The sequence below is a fragment of the Oncorhynchus keta genome, chromosome 35 (assembly GCF_023373465.1).
Source record: "Oncorhynchus keta strain PuntledgeMale-10-30-2019 chromosome 35, Oket_V2, whole genome shotgun sequence".
NCBI lineage: Eukaryota > Metazoa > Chordata > Actinopteri > Salmoniformes > Salmonidae > Oncorhynchus > Oncorhynchus keta.
Window position 1 is genome coordinate 5,193,037 of NC_068455.1, and position 22,586 is coordinate 5,215,622.

Sequence of the window (22,586 nt, forward strand, 5' to 3'; positions counted from 1 at the left end):
CTCCATCTCCATCTCCGTCTCCATCTCCATCTCCATCTCCGTCTCCATCTCCGTCTCCGTCTCCGTCTCCGTCTCCATCTCCATCTCCATCTCCATCTCCATCTCCATCTCCATCTCCGTCTCCATCTCCATCTCCATCTCCATCTCCATCTCCATCTCCGTCTCCGTCTCCATCTCCATCTCCATCTCCATCTCCATCTCCATCTCCGTCTCCGTCTCCGTCTCCATCTCCATCTCCATCTCCATCTCCATCTCCATCTCCATCTCCATCTCCATCTCTTCTCCAGGGCTCTCCATCTTCTTCTGGACTCCATCTCCATCTTCTTCTCCATCTCTTCTTCTGGACTTAGGGCTCTCCATCTTCTTCTGGACTCCGGCTCTCCCATCTTCCGTCTCCATCTTCTTCTGGACTTAGGGCTCTCCGTCTTCTTCTGGACTTAGGGCTCTCCATCTTCTTCTGGACTTATCTCCATCTCCTTCTGGATCTCCATCTCCAGGGCCATCTTCCATCTCTGGATCTCTCCATCTTCTTCTGGACTCACACCCTGACCATAGTTTGCTTTGTATGTTTCTATGTTTTGTTTGGTCAGGGTGTGATCTGAGACATTCTATGTTATATGTCTAGTTTGTCTATTTCTATGTTTGGCCTGATATGGTTAGTCATTGTCTCTGATTGGGAGCCATCTTCTTTAGGTTGCCTGTTTTTCTGTGTTGGGGTCTTGTGGGTGGTTGTTTCCTGTCTTGGTGTTTGTTTCACTAGACTGGGCTGTTTCGGTTTTGCCACGTTTATTATTTTGTATGATGTTCATGTTGAGATTATTAAAAACATGAACTATAACTATGCTCATTTTGGTCCACCTCTCCTTCCCAGGAAGAATCCCGTTATACTTAGGGCTCTCAGTCTTCTTCTGGACTTAGGGCTTGTTTCTTCTGATCCACATTGTAGGAGTTCAGCTTTACAGCGTGACTGAAATTGAAAAGCCATGTTCCCGCTTTATCTTCTTCTGGAGACTACATTCAGTGAACCAGTCGGCTCAATCGGATTGGAAAAATACCTTTCAAATTTTGATTGGGAATCTGTGACGCTTCAGTGATACGGATTGAATAGAAAACCATCTTCCTGTTAATGTTTTTGAAATCAGAAAACTGTTCAGTTTTGAGTTTTGTGACCTCTTCCACTTCTTCTGGCCTAGTCAGTGATTCTAAGGTCATACGTCATCTCTATATTAGATTTTGATTGGCCAATGCATGTCAAAGAGAGTTTTCTGGACTCCTCCTCTTTTCTCCGCCATTATTCCTGACCGACATTTGTCACCTCAGCTGAGAACTCCTGGACATGGTCTCCAGTTCTGGACTCGCTAGTTTTCTTGGTAAAGGGAGTTTGAAATATTATAGGCACTTTTTGAAATGACCTCCAAGACATTCCATCAAGTTGTCAACAGAGACACCAACCACAGAGAAGTTGTCAACAGAGACACCTGAACCACAGAGAAGTTGTCAACAGAGACACCTGAACCACAGAGAAGTTGTCAACAGAGACACCTGAACCACAGAGAAGTTGTCAACAGAGACACCTGAACCGCAGAGAAGTTGTCAACAGAGACACCTGAACCACAGAGAAGTTGTCAATCAGAGACAAGTGAATCACAGAGAAGTTGTCAACAGAGACACCTGAACCACAGAGAAGTTGTCAACAGAGACACTCCGAACCACAGAGAAGTTGTCAATCAGAGACACCTGAACCACAGAGAAGTTGTCAACTTCTTCTGAGACACCCGAACCACAGAGAATCTTGTCAACAGAGACACCTGAACCACAGAGAAGTTGTCAACAGAGACACCATCTTCCACAGAGAAGTTGTCGACAGAGACACCTGAATCACAGAGAAGTTGTCAACAGAGACAAGTGAACCACAGAGAAGTTGTCAACAGAGACACCTGAACCACAGAGAAGTTGTCAACAGAGACAAGTGAATCACAGAGAAGTTGTCAACAGAGACACCTGAACCTGGACAGAGAAGTTGTCAACAGAGACACCATCTTCCACAGAGAAGTTGTCAACAGAGACACCTGAACCACAGAGAAGTTGTTCAACAGAGACACTCTCCACCACAGAGACTTGTCAACAGAGACACCCGAACCACAGAGAATCTTGTCAACAGAGACAAGTGAATCACAGAGAAGTTGTCAACAGAGACACTCTCCAACCACAGAGAAGTTGTCAACAGAGACAACTGAACCACAGAGAAGTTGTCAACAGAGACACCCGAACCACAGAGGAGTTGTCAATCAGAGACACCTGAACCACAGAGAAGTTGTCAACAGAGACACCTTTAACCACAGAGAAGTTGTCAACAGAGACACCTGAACCACAGAGAAGTTGTCAACAGAGACACTTCCTGTTAATGAACCACAGAGGAGTTGTCAACAGAGACACCTGAACCACAGAGAAGTTGTCAACAGAGACACCCTAACCACAGAGGAGTTGTCAACAGAGACACCTGAACCACAGAGAAGTTGTCAACAGAGACACCTGAACCACAGAGAAGTTGTCAACAGAGACACCGAACCACAGAGGAGTTGTCAACAGAGACACCTGAACCACAGAGAAGTTGTCAACAGAGACACCTGAACCACAGAGGAGTTGTCAACAGAGACACCTGAACCACAGAGAAGTTGTCAACAGAGACACCTGAACCACAGAGGAGTTGTCAACAGAGACACCAACCACAGAGAAGTTGTCAACAGAGACACCCGAACCACAGAGAAGTTGTCAACAGAGACACCTGAACCACAGAGAAGTTGCCAACAGAGAGACCTGAACCACAGAGAAGTTGTCAACAGAGACACCTGAACCACAGAGAAGTTGTCAACAGAGACACCCGAACCACAGAGAAGTTGTCAACAGAGACACCTGAACCACAGAGAAGTTGTCAACAGAGACACCCGAACCACAGAGAAGTTCAATATTTTTGGTTAAATTCTCAGCAATATTCACAATTGAATTCAGGACAGAATGCTTGAATAGTATTTGTTTATGTTGTAGCTAGGTAACTGTTGTTAGCTAGCGGGTCATAGCTTACTCTCCAACCGGTGACAGAGGAGCAATACCTCTGCTATCAGGAATGTGCACAGGGGCCAGCAAATTGAGGGTACATGACTCCTTGCCCACCCCAGCATTGGCCCCCACACAGACAAAGATATACTTACCACCTTATTTTTAAAATTGTATTTAACCTGGCAAGTCAGTTAAGAACAAATCCTTATTTACAATGACGGCCTACCCGGGCCAAACCCTCCACTAACCCGGACGACGCTGGGCCAATTGTGTGCCGCCCTGTGGGGCTCCCGATCACAGCCGGTTGTGATACAGCCCGTGATCGAACCTGGGTTTGTAGTGGCGCCTCTAGAACTGTGATGCAGTGCCTTAGACAGCTACGCCACTCAGTCCCCTTCTTCCACAAGCCGAAGAGGACTGTAAACGTTAGTAAACAGCCAGACCAGTGGGAACGGGAGGACATTTGTCCATCAGGTTAATTATTTAATTGAATTCATAACATTTTTCACAAGCTCCTTTGCTGCATCTAAGTAAGCTGCTAACATTCACTAGAACCAGTCCTCAGGCCATCAGACTGTTAAATAGTCACCACTAGCCGGCCTCCGCCCAATATCCTGTCTGAACTTTAGACACTGTTACTAGCCGGCCTCCGCCCAGTATCCTGTCTGAACTTTAGACACTGTTACTAGCCGGCCTCCGGCCTCCGCCCAGTATCCTGTCTGAACTTTAGACACTGTTACTAGCCGGCCTCCGCCCAGTATCCTGTCTGAACTTTAGACACTGTTACTAGCCGGCCTCCGCCCAGTATCCTGTCTGAACTTTAGACACTGTTACTAGCCGGCCTCCGCCCAGTATCCTGTCTGAACTTTAGACACTGTTACTAGCCGAGTATCTGTCTGAACTTTAGACACTGTTACTAGCCGGCTACCACCCGGTACTCAACCCGAATATCTTATGTTGGGCTAGTAATTCTTGTTCCAACGTGAACGTACCTAATGCTATGTTAGAAACATGACCTATGTTCAGTATCTAACGTTGTTAGACACAAACAAAACGATGCCTAGAAATATGGACTGCAGAAAAAGGCACACAACACAAGGAAGCTTTTAACCATAGTTTATTAACTAACGAATGTCAACCCCTTTTCATCTGTGTTAACTAACATTAGCAAGATAGCTAGCTAGCTGAACCTCCATCATTGCCCGGCAACACAATTTCATGAATATTCATGACTCTCGACATAGAAACCGTCGGGTGATTGGTTGAGACTTTTTGAGTGCGTGACGTCACTGCCTCTGATCTGGAGGACTCACTAAACAGAGAACATCCCTGGTCATCCCTACTGCCTCTGATCTGGAGGACTCACTAAACAGAGAACATCCCTGGTCATCCCTACTGCCTCTGATCTGGAGGACTCACTAAACAGAGAACATCCCTGGTCATCCCTACTGCCTCTGATCTGGAGGACTCACTAAACAGAGAACATCCCTGGTCATCCCTACTGCCTCTGATCTGGAGGATTCACTAAACAGAGAACATCCCTGGTCCTCCCTACTGCCTCTGATCTGGAGGACTCACTAAACAGAGAACATCCCTGGTCATCTCTACTGCCTCTGATCTGGAGGACTCACTAAACAGAGAACATCCCTGGTCCTCCCTACTGCCTCTGATCTGGAGGACTCACTAAACAGAGAACATCCCTGGTCCTCCCTACTGACTCTGATCTGGAAGACTCACTAAACAGAGAACATCCCTGGTCATCTCTACTGCCTCTGATCTGGAGGACTCACTAAACAGAGAACATCCCTGGTCCTCCCTACTGCCTCTGATCTGGAGGACTCACTAAACAGAGAACAGCCCTGGTCATCACTACTGCCTCTGATCTGGAGGACTCACTAAACACACTGTCTGAGTGTTGGAGTGTGCCCCTGGCTAAGTAGATCAAATACCAGATCAAATGGTGACGTCTGGTTTGCTTAATATCAGGAATTTGAAATGATTTATACTTTTACTTTTGCTACTTAAGTATATTTTAAACCAAATACTTTTGGGCTTATACTCAAGTAGTATTTTACTGGGTGACTTTCATTGTTACTTGAATCATTTTCTATGAAGGTGTCTTTACTTTTACTCAAGTATGACAACTGGGTACTTTTTCCACCACTGCTAGTGTATAAACCTACCCTTGATATCAAATGAAGCTCTTCGATTAAAAAGGGAGACATTTCTCAGAGATGATCCTACACTGACCTCTGGAGGATAACTGTGGGATTACACAAAGTCACACAGGAATTCTATAGTATCCTATTCAATTCAATTCCATTGGCTTGAGATATAAAACAAAAGAAACACATTTAAGATTATCCCTAAATACATATATACCTTTTATACAAACCATTCCACAATATAATGATACTGTCACTAAAGCAGATACCTCCTACCAGTTAAATAAAGGTTGATTAAAAAATATAAAAAAATAAAAAGATATGATCAAATGCAATTAGAATCAAGTTAGAATGTAGTGCAAGTTTAAGACTGGATCTTGTCAGCCCTGCTCTATGATAGGCTGTTACTGTCACGTGATGCAGCATGGCAGGGGGATTGGAGAGGGAGAGGGGACAGGGCTGTGCCTTAGACAGCTGTCATTTACATTTTTAGATTTTAAAAAACATTTGTCCTTGCCTCATCCCCCTCCTCCTCCCCCTCCTCTCCTCCTCCTCCTCCTCTCCTCCCCCTCCTCTCCATCATCTCCTCCTCCTCTCCATCCCCCTCCTCTCCTCCCTCCTCCCCCTCCTCCTCTCCTCCCCCTCCTCCTCCTCCTCATCCTCCTCCTCCTCCCTCCTCCCCTCCTCCCCTCCTCCTCCCCCCTCCTCTCCTCATCCCCCTCCTCCTCTCCTCCCCTCCTCCTCTCCCTCCTCTCGTCCTCCTCTCCTCCTCCTCCTCCTCCTCCTCCTCCTCCTCCTCCTCCTCTCCTCCTCCTCCTCCTCCCCCTCCTCCTCCCTCCCCCTCCTCCTCCTCCTCCTCCTCCTCCCTCCCTCCCCCTCCTCCTCCTCCTCCTCCTCTCCTCATCCCCCTCTTCCTCTCCTCCTCCTCCTCCCCCCCTCCTCCTCCCTCCTCCTCCTCTCCTCTCCTCCCCCTCCTCCCTCCTCCTCCCTCTCTCCTCCTCCCCTCCTCTCCTCCTCTCCTCTCCTCCTCCTCCCTCCTCCTCTCCTCCTCCCCCTCCTCCCCCTCCTCTCCTCTCCTCCCTCCCCCTCCTCCTCCTCCTCTCCTCCCTCCCTCCCCCTCCTCTCCTCTCCTCCCTCCTCCTCCTCCCCCTCCTCCTCCTCCTCCTCTCCTCCTCCTCTCCTCCCTGCTGCTTTTCTTAGTACTGCTGACGGAAATAGAAGCTGTCAGTTTGGACCAAGATCCTACTCCAGTAACAACAGTAGAATGCCATAATATTAATGATAAACATTACATTTGGATATTGTCTTTTCACATTGTCTTTTTTATTGATGTTATTCAATACATCAATCAATAGAGAGAAAAAAGTAAATATCCAAATGTAAATGTTTATTATTAAAATCATGAATTTGATGTTCTATTTATAGGGTCAGGATCCAACTGCAGTAACCCTCCATGCCGACACACCTGCTGCTTCAGACAGATACTGAGAGACTGAGATGGTGAGAGAGATACAGAGAGAGAACAGGGGAGGGGAAATAAACAACAGAAAGAACAGAGCGAGTGTTTTTGTGTGATGCTTTCACACTGTGGGGACAGGGGGCCACGGTGATATATTTACATAGAGACGCCGTACAAAAACCTCCTACCATTCACTTCCATTACAGGAGAGGTCTGGGGCCTATTCACACACTACTACAGACTGTCGAGGAGTCTGGAGAGATGTTTTGATAATGCTGAAGGATAAAACAAGATTTCAACCAGTCTTCAGGATTATAAAATCTACTTTATTGGGAGCATTTTCCTGGACAAGACAACAAACTTATGAAGTCAGATTTAGTTACATAAGGGAGTTGGTTTGATTCATGTTTGACCATAAAATCTCCCCAAATGTTTTGCTGAACTCGGTAGTTATTTTTAGAGCATCTCTGAGTATCTCTGAGTATCTCTGTTCATATTCCCTTGAGGCTGAATAACAAAGAGATCTGAGGTATTTTTGGAAGAGGAGGAAAACGATGTGACACTGGAAGTGAGGCCTACTTTGGGAATGGAACCAAACTCACAGTTTTAGGTAAGTTCACTTCAGATGAATGACATATAGATCTGTAACCCTGGAGATGTTTGATTAGTGTCTATGATTCAACTGAACTAAATGGTTGATGTGAAAACACTGTGACTTCAAACCAACCAGCCTTCTTTGGCAATGGAACCAAACTCACTGTTTTAGGTAAATACTTCCTCGTTGATTTACTTACTGTACCTGACAATGTTATGTTTATGGATCTAATAGTTCCTTTGAACAACTGACTAGTCGTAAAAAGCGGTTATTATGTTAGATGCCAAATGCGTAGACAAGTTCAGTAGCTAGTGGTTGGCACATTTACTGCTCAGTATGTCCTCACTGTGACAACTATGATCCTGCATTCTTTGGAGCAGGAACCAAACTGACTGTTCTGGGTAAGAGAATATTCACCATGATGGAACTAATGGGTCTCTATGTGTGGTTTAGGGGTTTGGTGATGTGAGGAGTTAGTTGATTCTAGATTCAGTACATTAGATTAGTTCATACTAGTGTTACTCCACTCAATGCTTTTTGATGTTAAGCCTGTACACTGTGTCAACTATGAGGCCTATTTTGGACAAGGCACCAAATTATCAGTTCTCGGTAAGTAATCCCGTACACTATGTTTGGCTTACGGACAATGAATGTGAGTGAGACAACGTACTGGTGAGAAGAGATTTGATATCGTAGTATTACAGTATGTTTGGCGTATGGACAATGAATGTGAGTGAGACAACATACTGGTGAGAAGAGATTTGATATCGTAGTATTACAGTATGTTTGGCGTACGGACAATGAATGTGAGTGAGACAACGTACTGGTGAGAAGAGATTTGATATCGTAGTATTACAGTATGTTTGAGTCATCTGTGTCGGTCTTGTTTGACTGGTTGAAACACGGTGTTGATCGGTACGACGTCTTGACCAATACAGTTATCGGAGGCCATGTACGATTTAAAGTTGACGAGAAAAGGACTTGCTTGACTAGAGCAGTATCCAGCCAGGCTCAGCACGTCTATACTGTATATCTATATTAGAGCAGTATTCCACTGTACTGTGTTAATGGTGCCGGCCAGGCTCAGCACGTCTATATATCTATACTAGAGCAGTATTCCACTGTACTGTGTTAATGGTGCCGGCCAGGCTCAGCACGTCTATATATCTATACTAGAGCAGTATTCCACTGTACTGTGCTAATGGTGCCAGGCTCAGTACGTCTATATATCTATATTAGAGCAGTGTTGCTCAGCACCTCTATATATCTATATTAGAGCAGTGTTCCACTGTACTGTGCTAATGGTGCCGGCCAGGCTGACTTCAGTGGAGGAACCAGGTTAACTGTTCTAGGTGAGACAACACACCAACATAATATAACGTAACCTGATTGGGATTTTCTTAAACTACAATTTAAACACCTTTATATCTTATGGCCACAGTCTGTAGGTTACAGTGTGTGGTTGATATTCATGGAGTGGAATGTGACCTAAAGATTGGTCGAGGTGGAACACACTTGAATTTCATTAGTAAAATAGTCCCCATAATTGATTTGGTTGTAAACTATGTCAGATTTAACCCCCTCAGCTGAATGTCTCAGAGGTCCTGTGAAGAGTTTTTGAATAACTTTAACAGAGTAACAAAGATGGAGTCGAAACAAAGTCAGAGAGACAGTAAAGATACTGCTTTGAGTCTCTGTGCTCGTACTCGGAGGCATATTTTGGAGCCGGCACCAAACTCACCGTTTTAGGTAAGAAAATGAACAATGAACTGTTGTGGACTCTATCTGACAAATGTACACGAGGGAATAACAAAGACCAAAACATTTTTACATTTGGCAATATAGAAAATATCGCATTTGACTATACGTCTAAATCGTGTTAAAGTAAGAGAGTGTATTTGAATGGATCACAGTAAATGCATTAGTTATGTGCTCCAATCATCATGGTTATAAAGCTGTCTGGCTCCGTGCCCAGACACAGTCTTCCTTCATTATAATACCTATCAGCTAGAGGAGAAGAGGGTCCTTCGTAGTGGAACCAGACACAGTCTTCCTTCATTATAATACCTATCAGCTAGAGGAGAAGAGGGTCCTTCGCAGTGGAACCAGACACAGTCTTCGGTACTTCGGTCAAAACAATGATCATTTCATCTCTACATAATCTGGAAATGATTTTGTGATGTCATTACATTTCATAGAATAACTAAATCCAACAACCAAAGACAGCAGGTTGGGGGTGTAAAGGCTACAGCTAAACTCTACTACTGAGTAGTGAGGAGGGGTTATTTCTGTAGCTGTGTATCAGTGTGAACACCAACCAGGCGTACTTCGGCAATGGCACCAAACTCACAATTCTGGGTGAGAAAACTGATTCTGTCATCTGTTATCTATGCCGTCATGGGTTTATCTGTTAGTGAAAGAGACGTTGTCTTGTTTTTTTTTATCCGGTGTGTAAACCAGAGATGGAGAGAAAATATCTTTATGGTTTATAAAACAATGTTCCAATTCCTCAGGCGTTTGGTGTTGTAATGAATCTATATTGTGGTGTTGTATCAGTTTGAATGGAAGTGCATGACAGTTCAGAACAGGCAAAGTAACAGATCTGTGTCAGATGTCATCCAGTGTCTGTAATGTAGAGCATGGTATGTCTCTGTGGTACACGGATAAGCCAGAGTTTGGTCCAGGTACCAGGCTCACTGTTCTAGGTAAGGGATTCAGCTTTTCAACATTCTTTAAAAAATATATTGCAAATACATCATCATGAAATTATTGTTTAATTAAGGGGTTTGTTTGTTTTGCATTCCTGGCATAGTTGAGCATGAAAATATTCAGGGGGGGGGGCACATTTCAGCTGTACAAAGAGCTAATGATAAAGTGAATTAGCCCTATGCTCAGTCGACATAGACATGCTTAGAAATACGGTATTACTTCCTTTGCTACAAGCCAAACTACTGCAAATACACCAATGGGTAGCTAGAATCCTCTTGGTTTTCTGTCTGTGAGTATGTGGTGTGCTCTGGTGCTTATGCTGCCTACTTTGGAGAGGGAACTAAGCTAACAGTTCTGGGTAAGAATACTGTAATACTGGTAGAATACTGTAAGAATACCGTAGTAATACTGTTAGAATACTGTAATACTGGTAGAATACTGTAATACTGTTAGAATACTGTAGTAATACTGGTAAAATACTGTAAGAATACTGTAGTAATACTGTTAGAATACTGTAATACTGGTAGAATACTGTAATACTGGTAGAACCTGTAGTAACACTGTAAGAATACTGTAGTAATACTGTAAGAATACTGTTAGAATACTGTAGTAATACTGTTACAATACTGTAAGAATACTGTTATAATACTGCAAGAATACTGTTATAATACTGTAAGAATACTGTTATAATAGTGTAAGAATATTGTAATAGGAATACTGTAATACTACTGTAGTAATAATGATACTATAAGAATACTGTAATAATACTGTAGTAATAATGATACTATAAGAATACTGTAAGAATACTGTAGTAATAATGATACTATAAGAATACTGTAATAATACTGTAATAATACTGTAGTAATAATGATGCGATAAGAATACTGTAATAATACTGTAGTAATAATGATACTATAAGAATACTGTAATAATACTGTAATGCTACTGTAGTAATAATGATACTATAAGAATACTATAATAATACTGTAGTAATAATGATACTATATGAATACTGTAATAATACTGTAGTAATAATGATACTATAAGAATACTGTAAGAATACTGTAATAATACTGTAGTAATAATGATACTATAAGAATACTGTAAGAATACTGTAATAATACTGTAATAATACTGTAGTAATAATGATGCTATATGAATACTGTTATAATACTGTAGTAATAATGATACTATAAGAATACTGTAATAATACTGTAGTAATAATAATTATGTAAGAATGTGTTTCTATTTTGTTTGACTCTCATTGATTCATTTATTGATTAATGACATTTTCATTTGTCATGAACTGTCTCATTGATTCATTTTGTGATTAACTGTCTCATTGATTCATTTTGTGATGAACTGTCTCATTGATTCATTTTGTGATGAACTGTCTCATTGATTCATTTTGTGATGAACTGTCTCATTGATTCATTTTGTGATTAACTGTCTCATTGATTCATTTTGTGATGAACTCTCTCATTGATTCATTTTGTGATGAACTGTCTCATTGATTCATTTTGTGATGAACTGTCTCATTGATTCATTTTGTGATTAACTGTCTCATTGATTCATTTTGTGATTAACTGTCTCATTGATTCATTTTGTGATGAACTGTCTCATTGATTCATTTTGTGATTAACTGTCTCATTGATTCATTTTGTGATTAACTGTCTCATTGATTCATTTTGTGATTAACTGTCTCATTGATTCATTTTGTGATGAACTGTCTCATTGATTCATTTTGTGATTAACTGTCTCATTGATTCATTTTGTGATTAACTGTCTCATTGATTCATTTTGTGATTAACTGTCTCATTGATTCATTTTGTGATGAACTGTCTCATTGATTCATTTTGTGATGAACTGTCTCATTGATTCATTTTGTGATGAACTGTCTCATTGATTCATTTTGTGATTAACTGTCTCATTGATTCATTTTGTGATGAACTCTCTCATTGATTCATTTTGTGATGAACTGTCTCATTGATTCATTTTGTGATTAACTGTCTCATTGATTCATTTTGTGATTAACTGTCTCATTGATTCATTTTGTGATTAACTGTCTCATTGATTCATTTTGTGATGAACTGTCTCATTGATTCATTTTGTGATTAACTGTCTCATTGATTAATTTTGTGATTAACTGTCTCATTGATTCATTTTGTGATGAACTGTCTCATTGATTCATTTTGTGATGAACTCTCTCATTGATTCATTTTGTGATTAACTGTCTCATTGATTCATTTTGTGATTAACTGTCTCATTGATTCATTTTGTGATTAACTGTCTCATTGATTCATTTTGTGATTAACTGTCTCATTGATTCATTTTGTGATGAACTGTCTCATTGATTCATTTTGTGATTAACTGTCTCATTGATTCATTTTGTGATTAACTGTCTCATTGATTAATTTTGTGATTAACTGTCTCATTGATTCATTTTGTGATTAACTGTCTCATCGATTCATTTTGTGATTAACTGTCTCATTGATTCATTTTGTGATGAACTGTCTCATTGATTCGTTTTGTGATGAACTCTCTCATTGATTCATTTTGTGATGAACTGTCTCATTGATTCATTTTGTGATGAACTGTCTCATTGATTCATTTTGTGATGAACTGTCTCATTGATTCATTTTGTGATGAACTGTCTCATTGATTCATTTTGTAATGAACTCTCTCATCGATTCATTTTGTGATGAACTGTGTTTTAAAGCACTCGGGTTCAGGTATGATGTCGACAGCAAACAGAGCTATTGATTGAGTGTTAAAATACTCCACTATTTTCTCCATGCAGATCCCAACATCAAAGTCACTGAACCCACAGTGAAAGTCCTAGCACCCTCCGCTAGGGAGTGTGAAGATAGAAACAAGAAGAAGAAGAAGACCCTAGTGTGTGTAGCCACCCGCTTCTACCCCGACCACGTCACGGTCTTCTGGCAAGTCAACAATGTCAACAGAACTGAAGGTGCCGGGACCGACAACAGGGCCTTGTGGGATAAAGATGGTTTATACAGTATCACCAGCAGACTGAAAGTCCCAGCCAATGAATGGCACAAACCAGAGAACAGATTCACCTGCAATGTCAGCTTTTACAATGGGACTGGATATATACAAGTGAAAGACACCATTAGTGGAGATCTCCAAGGTAATAAAACAATGAACACAGTCTGTGTTTCTGAGAAGAAAGAGATTTGACTGAACTAGTACACTAGTTTTGAGGCTCCAATGCATTCCCCAATGTCTAAGTGGTACCGTGATGTATAATCTCATCTGAAACTCTCCTTCTTTGTTTCTTTCAGGTCAAAGTCGGGGAGAGATAACGACAGGTAAATGTGCCCATTTTATACTACAGTTATTTTTCTACATACCTAAATACAGGGCATACTGTACTGATGACCTGCATACTGATGACCTGCATACTGATGACCTGTATACTGATGACCTGCATACTGATGACCTGCATACTGTACTGATGACCTGCATACTGATGACCTGATGACCTGCATACTGATGACCTGCATACTGATGACCTACTGATGACCTGCATACTGATGACCTGCATACTGATGACCTGCATACTGATGACCTGCATACTGACCTGCATACTGATGACCTGCATACTGATGACCTGCATACTGTACTGATGACCTGCATACTGATGACCTGCATACTGATGACCTGCATACTGATGACCTGCATACTGATGACCTGTATACTGATGACCTGCATACTGATGACCTGCATACTGATGACCTGCATACTGATGACCTGCATACTGATGACCTGCATACTGATGACCTGCATACTGATGACCTGCATACTGATGACCTGCATACTGATGACCTGCATACTGATGACCTGTATACTGATGACCTGCATACTGATGACCTGTATACTGATGACCTGCATACTGATGACCTGCATACTGATGACCTGCATACTGATGACCTGCATACTGATGACCTGCATACTGATGACCTGCATACTGATGACCTGCATACTGATGACCTGCATACTGATGACCTGTATACTGATGACCTGCATACTGATGACCTGTATACTGATGACCTGCATACTGATGACCTGCATACTGATGACCTGCATACTGATGACCTGCATACTGATGACCTGCATACTGATGACCTGCATACTGATGACCTGCATACTGATGACCTGTATACTGATGACCTGTATACTGATGACCTGCATACTGATGACCTGCATACTGATGACCTGCATACTGATGACCTGTATACTGATGACCTGCATACTGATGACCTGTATACTGATGACCTGCATACTGATGACCTGCATACTGATGACCTGCATACTGATGACCTGTATACTGATGACCTGCATACTGATGACCTGTATACTGATGACCTGCATACTGATGACCTGCATACTGTACTGATGACCTGCATACTGATGACCTGTATACTGATGACCTGTATACTGATGACCTGCATACTGATGATGACCTGCATACTGATGACCTGTATACTGATGACCTGTATACTGATGACCTGTATACTGATGACCTGCATACTGATGACCTGCATACGGATGACCTGATGATGACCTGCATACTGATGACCTGCATACTGATGACCTGCATACTGATGACCTGCATACTGATGACCTGCATACTGATGACCTGCATACTGATGACCTGCATACTGATGACCTGCATACTGATGACCTGCATACTGATGACCTGCATACTGATGACCTGTATACTGATGACCTGCATACTGATGATCTGCATACTGATGACCTGCATACTGATGACCTGCATACTGATGACCTGCATACTGATGACCTGCATACTGATGACCTGCATACTGATGACCTGCATACTGATGACCTGCATACTGATGACCTGCATACTGATGACCTGCATACTGATGACCTGCATACTGATGACCTGCATACTGATGACCTGCATACTGATGACCTGTATACTGACCTGTATACTGATGACCTGCATACTGATGACCTGTATACTGATGACCTGCATACTGATGACCTGCATACTGTACTGATGACCTGCATACTGATGACCTGCATACTGATGACCTGCATACTGATGACCTGCATACTGATGACCTGCATACTGTACTGATGACCTGCATACTGATGACCTGCATACTGATGACCTGCATACTGATGACCTGTATACTGATGACCTGCATACTGATGACCTGCATACTGATGACCTGCATACTGATGACCTGCATACTGTACTGATGACCTGCATACTGATGACCTGCATACTGATGACCTGCATACTGTACTGATGACCTGCATACTGATGACCTGCATACTGATGACCTGCATACTGTACTGATGACCTGCATACTGATGACCTGCATACTGATGACCTGCATACTGTACTGATGACCTGTATACTGATGACCTGCATACTGATGACCTGCATACTGATGACCTGTATACTGATGACCTGTATACTGATGACCTGCATACTGATGACCTGCATACTGATGACCTGTATACTGATGACCTGCATACTGATGACCTGTATACTGATGACCTGCATACTGATGACCTGCATACTGATGACCTGTATACTGATGACCTGCATACTGATGACCTGTATACTGATGACCTGCATACTGATGACCTGCATACTGATGACCTGCATACTGATGACCTGTATACTGATGACCTGTATACTGATGACCTGCATACTGATGACCTGTATACTGATGACCTGCATACTGATGACCTGTATACTGATGACCTGTGACTGATGACCTGCATACTGATGACCTGTATACTGTACTGATGACCTGCATACTGATGACCTGCATACTGACTGATGACCTGCATACTGATGACCTGTATACTGACCTGTATACTGATGACCTGCATACTGATGACCTGTATACTGATGACCTGCATACTGATGACCTGCATACTGATGACCTGCATACTGATGACCTGCATACTGATGACCTGCATACTGATGACCTGCATACTGTACTGATGACCTGTATACTGACTGACCTGCATACTGATGACCTGCATACTGATGACCTGCATACTGATGACCTGCATACTGATGACCTGTATACTGTACTGATGACCTGCAGTGAGGACCTGCATCCTGGTTTGGGGTTTAGGGTTTACTGGGTTAGAGTTGGGGTTAGGTCTGCATTTAGATTAGGGCATACTTAGATTACTAGACCTTAAGGTATACTGAGGGTAGGGATCTGCATTACTGATGACCTTTAGGGGTTAGGGTTGCCTTTAGGGTAGGGTTAATGACCCAACCTAGTCATATTTATAACCCAGAAACACTAGATCACTGGACCAGGAAACACTATAGATCCCCAGGACCAGAAACACTAACCTAGATCATTGGTTATATCCTCAGGACCCATAACCTAGATCATTAGTTATATCCCCAGGACCAAGAAACACTAACCTAGATCATTAGTTATATCCCCAGGACCCAGAAACACTAACCTAGATCATTAGTTATATCCCCAGGACCTGAAACACTAACCTAGATCATTGGTTATACTAACCTAGATCATTAGTTATATCCCCAGGACCCAGAAACACTAACCTAGATCATTGGTTATATCCCCAGGACCCAGAAACACTAACCTAGATCATTAGTTATATCCCCAGGACCCAGAAACACTAACCTAGATCATTGGTTATATCCCCAGGACCCAGAAACACTAACCTAGATCATTGGTTATATCCCCAGGACCAGAAACACTAACCTAGATCATTGGTTATATCCCCAGGACCCAGAAACACTAACCTAGATCATTGGTTATATCCTCAGGACCAGAAACACTAACCTAGATCATTGGTTATATCCCCAGGACCCAGAAACACTAACCTAGATCATTGGTTATATCCCCAGGACCCAGATCATTGAAACAAACTAACCTAGATCATTAGTTATATCCACAGGGCCAGAAACACTAACCTAGATCATTCGTTATATCCCCAGGACCAAGAAACACTAACCTAGATCATTGGTTATATCCCCAGGACCCAGAAACACTAACCTAGATCATTAGTTATATCCCCAGGACCCAGGAAACACTAACCTAGATCATTGGTTATATCCCCAGGACCCAGAAACACTAACCTAGATCATTGGTTATATCCCCAGGACCAAGAAACACTAACCTAGATCATTGGTTATATCCCCAGGACCCAAAAACACTAACCTAGATCATTGGTTATATCCCCAGGGCCAGGATCATTGGTTATATCCCCAGGACCCAGAAACACTAACCTAGATCATTAGTTATATCCCCAGGACCAAAGAAACACTAACCTAGATCATTGAAATCCTCACCCCAGAAACTAACCTAGATCATTGGTTATATCCCCAGGGCCAGAAACACTAACCTAGATCATTGGTTATATCCCAGAAAACACTAACCTAGATCATTGGTTATATCCCCAGGGCCAAGAAACACTAACCTAGATCATTGGTTATATCCCCAGGACCCAGAAACACTAACCTAGATCATTGGTTATATCCCCAGGACCCAGAAACACTAACCTAGATCATTGGTTATATCCCCAGGACCAAGAAACACTAACCTAGATCATTGGTTATATCCCCAGGACCCAGAAACACTAACCTAGATCATTGGTTATATCCCCCCCAGGACCAAGAAACACTAACCTAGATCATTGGTTATATCCCCAGGACATTGGTTATATCCCCAGGGCCAGAAACACTAACCTAGATCATTGGTTATATCCCCAGGACCCAGAAACACTAACCTAGATCATTGGTTATATCCCCAGGACCCAGAAACACTAACCTAGATCATTGGTTATATCCCCAGGACCCAGAAACACTAACCTAGATCATTGGTTATATCCCCAGGACCCAGAAACACTAACCTAGATCATTGGTTATATCCCCAGGACCAAGAAACACTAACCTAGATCATTAGTTATATCCCCAGGACCCAGAAACACTAACCTAGATCATTGGTTATATCCCCAGGACCCAGAAACACTAACCTAGATCATTAGTTATATCCCCAGGACCCAGAAACACTAACCTAGAAACCCCAGGACCCAGAAACACTAACCTAGATCATTGGTTATATCCTCCTAGATCATTGATATCCCAGGGCCAGAAACACTAACCTAGATCATTAGTTATATCCCCAGGGCCCAGAAACACTAAGCTAGATCATTGGTTATATCCTCAGGACCCAAGAAACACTAACCTAGATCATTAGTTATATCCCCAGGGCCCAGAAACACTAACCTAGATCATTGGTTATATCCCCAGGACCCAGAAACACTAACCTAGATCATTGGTTATATCCCCAGGGCCAAGAAACACTAACCTAGATCATTGGTTGTATCCCCAGGGCCAAGAAACACTAACCTAGATCATTGGTTATATCCCCAGGGCCAAGAAACACTAACCTAGATCATTGGTTATATCCCCAGGGCCAAGAAACACTAACCTAGATCATTAGTTATATCCCCAGGGCCCAGAAACACTAACCTAGATCATAGGTTATATCCCCAGGGCCAAGAAACACTAACCTAGATCATTGGTTATATCCCCAGGACCCAGAAACACTAACCTAGATCATTGGTTATATCCTCAGGACCCAGAAACACTAACCTAGATCATTGGTTGTGCTGTATTTTTCTCAATGGATGATCTGCTAACAATATCATCTGATACCACCTTAATCAAGGTCATTTGAATGTATTGTTGTACTTGCAGATTACTATGTGAAGAGCACCCAGACTGCCAAGCTGGCCTACAGCATCTTCATCGCTAAGAGTACCTTCTATGGCCTGGTCGTCATGGTTATGATTTGGAAGTTCCAGGTGAGTTCGCTGCAAATATGATAAAGGTTCATCACACAGCCATCCCTCTCCTCTTCTATCTCTGCCTTGTGCTCAAGGAGTCCCAGATCAGTTTTGTACGGTCTTGCCAACTCCTATGGTCAGGTTGACCGTGACCACACAAACAGATGCCACTGGGCACACCATGTCGTTTCAACGTGGATAATTGGGAAACATTTGGTTTAGACGTTGATCAATGAGATTACAATTTATATTCGCCCAATCAAAAAGACAGACAAAACTTAGTTGAATTTCCAGTGTGTTTTCCCCGTGATTTCAACCATCTGAAAGCACAAACATGTTCAAATGGAAAACAACAATGTCTGATTTTTGGTTTAGTTGTCAACCAAATGTCTGTCACTGCTCTTTCTACCATCTAAAAGCTCAACACAGTTCAAATGGGGATCCACTGTCAGATATTGAATCCTTTATAGAACAGATTCATGTGTTATCACTGGGCTTCATCTAATAGCACAACCTAGGTAATGACCATAGGAGTTGACAAGACAAACAGATCTGGGATCAGGCTAGGTAATGACCATAGGAGTTGACAAGACAACACAAACAGATCTGGGATCAGGCTAGGTAACGATCATAGGAGTTGACAAGAAAGCACAAACAGATCTGGGATCAGGCTAGGTAATGACCATAGGAGTTGACAGGACAGCACAAACAGATCTGGGATCAGGCTTTATCCTGTATCTGTGTGTTCCCATACAGACACCATACTGTCTTTATCCTGTATCTGTGTGTTCCCATACAGACACCATACTGTCTTTAATATCTGTGTTTCCATACAGACACCATACTGTCTTTAATATCTGTGTTTCCATACAGACACCATACTGTCTTTATCCTGTATCTGTGTTTCCCCATACAGACACCATACTGTCTTTATCCTGTATCTGTGTGTTCCCATACAGACACCATACTGTCTTTAATCTCTGTGTCTGTGTTTCACATGCAGGGCTCCTCAGAGAAACAGATTTAACGGAATACAAGCGGCCCACGGAGGATGTCCTGCATGGGTGTTGATTCTTCCATGTGATCAAGAACGGACTGGCAAATGGGCAATTCTGGCAAATGCCAGATGGACCGATTCATCTTTAGCCCAGTGGGCCTGTCTAAATGGTATTATTTTTTTTAGCAAAATAATAATAATGTGTCTAGTAAAGAGGTTCTTAAAGAAAAACATGGGCAGGTGTGTTAGAAATGCCCGGGCCGGTTTCTGGTCCCAGTTTGCCCCTGTGTGTAATTGTATTGTCCATTGTGCTTATTGTTGCCAGTATCTCTTTAATGCCCTGTCTATGTGAAGATGTGCTTTTCAGAATCTCCTACGAACATGAACTTGCAATTTAAATGTATATTTGAATAAATTCAGCCAAAACAATCTTTCCATTAACTTACAAAATCAATGTCTGTTTGTTTTTCCAGTAATTACAGTAGAGTATGTATCAATACACTTTGCTTTCCAATTTCTAAATGTTCATTTGTGAATAATAAACTGTATATAATTAGGGACAGATCAAAATGTACCTCTCCACAGTTACAAATATTTTCACGACCCTCCCCCTCATAGAATTAACTCAATATAATGTTTACGACCACAAACAACAAGAACTGTAGCGACCCTGTTTTTATAAACGTGGATATTGACTTTGCCACTTCAGTCTGCTTTTCTGGCACAGTTGATGCCACGCAGGGCTTTGGGCCAGAAGGTTGAGGGTTCACCGACCACCACAGACGAGCTCCCTCTCCCTGCCCGTTTCATCACATTACGATCAGAGACGGAGGCAGACCATGATCAGCAAGGGGGAAATCAGATTTTCAACATTATGATGCAATATTTATATCAAATATATTAAACAAATCTTCCACCGACAGGTATGACAACCAATACACAAAACAAACCAACTTCTGGCACTTTAATGTCATGGTTTGTGTTGTGAACAAACAGGAAATACATCCCTACCTGTCTTGTAGACATACCCAGTATTGGTTTGTGTTGTGAACAAACAGGAAATACATCCCTCCCTGTCTTGTAGACTTACCCAGTATTGGTTTGTGTTGTGAACAAACAGGAAATACATCCCTCCCTGTCTTGTAGACTTACCCAGTATTGAAGGCTTGGCTTCTCAATCTCCTAGTGTCATTAAACTTTCTAGTGTTTTGGAACTATGTCTCTTTTCATTCATCAATTGCCCATTTGGATTGATTGATTGATTGATTGATTGATTGATTGATTTTATTTGTCTGTAAAAAAAAACATATATATACATACGTTTTTTTAGGTGACTGGGATTGCACAATAAAGTCTTGGACTTATTTCCATTGTGGTCCCTATTTTTATTTACATAAATACATATACAATTACATAAATAGAGACAGAAACATTCTCAACCTCCAGATGAGTATGAGGGGAAAGACAATTCTGACCAGCTTGTTTGGCCGGTAGCTTGTCCTCTAGATGTCTGGGGCTGCTGGGGAACCATGATGTGCAGCATAATCAGACACTAGACTAGATGTCTGGGGCTGCTGGGGAACCATGATGTGCAGCATAATCAGACACTAGACTAGATGTTTGGGGCTGCTGGGGAACCATGATGTGCAGCATAATCAGACACTAGACTAGATGTTTGGGGCTGCTGGTGAACCATGATGTGCAGCATAATCAGACACTAGACTAGATGTTTGGGGCTGCTGGGGAACCATGATGTGCAGCATAATCAGACACTAGACTAGATGTTTGGGGCTGCTGAGGAACCATGATGTGCAGCATAATCAGACACTAGACTAGATGTTTGGGGCTGCTGGGGAACCATGATGTGCAGCATAATCAGACACTAGACTAGATGTTTGGGGCTGCTGAGGAACCATGATGTGCAGCATAATCAGACACTAGACTAGATGTTTGGGGCTGCTGGGGAACCATGATGTGCAGCATAATCAGACACTAGACTAGATGTTTGGGGCTGCTGGGGAACCATGATGTGCAGCATAATCAGACACTAGACTAGATGTTTGGGGCTGCTGGGGAACCATGATGTGCAGCATAATCAGACACTAGACTAGATGTTTGGGGCTGCTGGGGAACCATGATGTGCAGCATAATCAGACACTAGACTAGATGTTTGGGGCTGCTGGGGAACCATGATGTGCAGCATAATCAGACACTAGACTAGATATTTGGGGCTGCTGGTGAACCAAAAAAAATAAGAAAAGCATATTTTTTGTCCTTTAAAATAACATCAAATTGATCAGAAATACAGTGTAGACATTGTTAATGTTGTAAATGACTATTGTAGCTGGAAACGGCTGATTTCTTATGGCATATCTACATAGGCGTACAGAGGCCCATTATCAGCAACAATCACTCCTGTGTTCCAATGGCACGTTGTGTAGTACCCGCAAAACACCAGTCTCAACGTCAACAGTGAAGAGGCGACTAAGGGATGCTGGCTTTCTCGGCAGAGTTGCAAAGAAAAAGCCATATCTCAGACTGGCCAATAAAAAGAAAAGATTAAGATGGGCAAAAGAACACAGACACTGGACAGAGGAACTCTGCCTAGAAGGCCAGCATCCCGGAGTCGTCTCTTCACTGTTGACGTTGAGACTGGACAGAGGAACTCTGCCTAGAAGGCCAGCATCCCGGAGTCACCTCTTCACTGTTGACGTTGAGACTGGACAGAGGAACTCTGCCTAGAAGGCCAGC

The 22,586-nt window shown here is 42.3% G+C and overlaps 2 protein-coding genes and 1 long non-coding RNA gene across 100 annotated transcripts in view; 1 reads left to right on the top strand and 2 right to left on the bottom strand.

Annotated features, from left to right (window-relative positions):
- LOC127915743 (M1-specific T cell receptor beta chain-like) overlaps positions 1 to 21,199 on the top strand; it is a 37,512-nt gene extending 16,313 nt beyond the window's left edge. Inside the window, exons 5-9 of the mRNA XM_052496161.1 lie at positions 10,291 to 10,343; positions 12,786 to 13,136; positions 13,291 to 13,317; positions 18,750 to 18,856; positions 19,842 to 21,199. Coding sequence (XP_052352121.1) covers positions 10,291 to 10,343; positions 12,786 to 13,136; positions 13,291 to 13,317; positions 18,750 to 18,856; positions 19,842 to 19,865 — 562 coding nt within the window. The 3' untranslated portion in view covers positions 19,866 to 21,199. The remainder of the gene's footprint in view (positions 1 to 10,290; positions 10,344 to 12,785; positions 13,137 to 13,290; positions 13,318 to 18,749; positions 18,857 to 19,841) is intronic.
- On the bottom strand, positions 13,327 to 15,984 carry LOC127915737 (uncharacterized). 50 transcript variants are annotated; one of them, XM_052496125.1, is made up of 9 exons: positions 15,866 to 15,984; positions 15,411 to 15,710; positions 15,276 to 15,325; positions 15,136 to 15,245; positions 14,739 to 14,753; positions 14,473 to 14,562; positions 14,030 to 14,409; positions 13,590 to 13,999; positions 13,327 to 13,483 (listed from the first exon to the last, which is right to left on the bottom strand). In XM_052496125.1, the coding sequence occupies exons 1-9, from the start codon at positions 15,974 to 15,976 to the stop codon at positions 13,360 to 13,362; spliced, it is 1,590 nt and encodes a 529-aa protein (XP_052352085.1). In that variant the 5' UTR covers positions 15,977 to 15,984; the 3' UTR covers positions 13,327 to 13,359. The 50 variants fall into 50 exon arrangements, with proteins under 50 accessions (XP_052352085.1, XP_052352079.1, XP_052352078.1 ...); XM_052496119.1 differs by lacking the exon at positions 14,473 to 14,562 and having other exon boundaries at positions 14,030 to 14,439; positions 14,649 to 14,753; XM_052496118.1 differs by lacking the exon at positions 14,473 to 14,562 and having other exon boundaries at positions 14,030 to 14,439; positions 14,649 to 14,753; positions 15,121 to 15,245.
- LOC127915744 (uncharacterized) lies at positions 16,397 to 18,756 on the bottom strand. Of its 49 annotated transcripts, XR_008091904.1 has the most exons (8): positions 18,440 to 18,589; positions 18,152 to 18,398; positions 17,736 to 17,940; positions 17,427 to 17,631; positions 17,086 to 17,208; positions 17,003 to 17,043; positions 16,546 to 16,709; positions 16,397 to 16,483 (listed from the first exon to the last, which is right to left on the bottom strand). It is a non-coding gene; the product is annotated as an uncharacterized LOC127915744 (long non-coding RNA). The 49 variants fall into 49 exon arrangements; XR_008091940.1 differs by lacking the exons at positions 17,003 to 17,043; positions 17,086 to 17,208 and adding an exon at positions 18,604 to 18,633 and having other exon boundaries at positions 18,152 to 18,357; positions 18,399 to 18,521; XR_008091937.1 differs by lacking the exons at positions 17,003 to 17,043; positions 17,086 to 17,208 and adding an exon at positions 17,982 to 18,063 and having other exon boundaries at positions 18,276 to 18,398.
- Positions 21,200 to 22,586: the final 1,387 nt, after the last annotated feature.

Excerpts from the sequence above, each read along its gene's own strand:
- LOC127915737 (XM_052496111.1), bottom strand. The coding sequence starts at position 15,976 with ATGCAGGTCATCAGTATGCAGGTCATCAGTATGCAGGTCATCAGTATG. Across the intron at positions 14,724-14,960 it reads TGCAGGTCATCAGTATACAG|GTCATCAGTATGCAGGTCAT; the intron begins GTCAGTATACAG and ends ATCAGTATACAG. Across the intron at positions 14,000-14,029 it reads TACAGGTCATCAGTATGCAG|GTCATCAGTATGCAGGTCAT; the intron begins GTCATCAGTATA and ends ATCAGTATGCAG.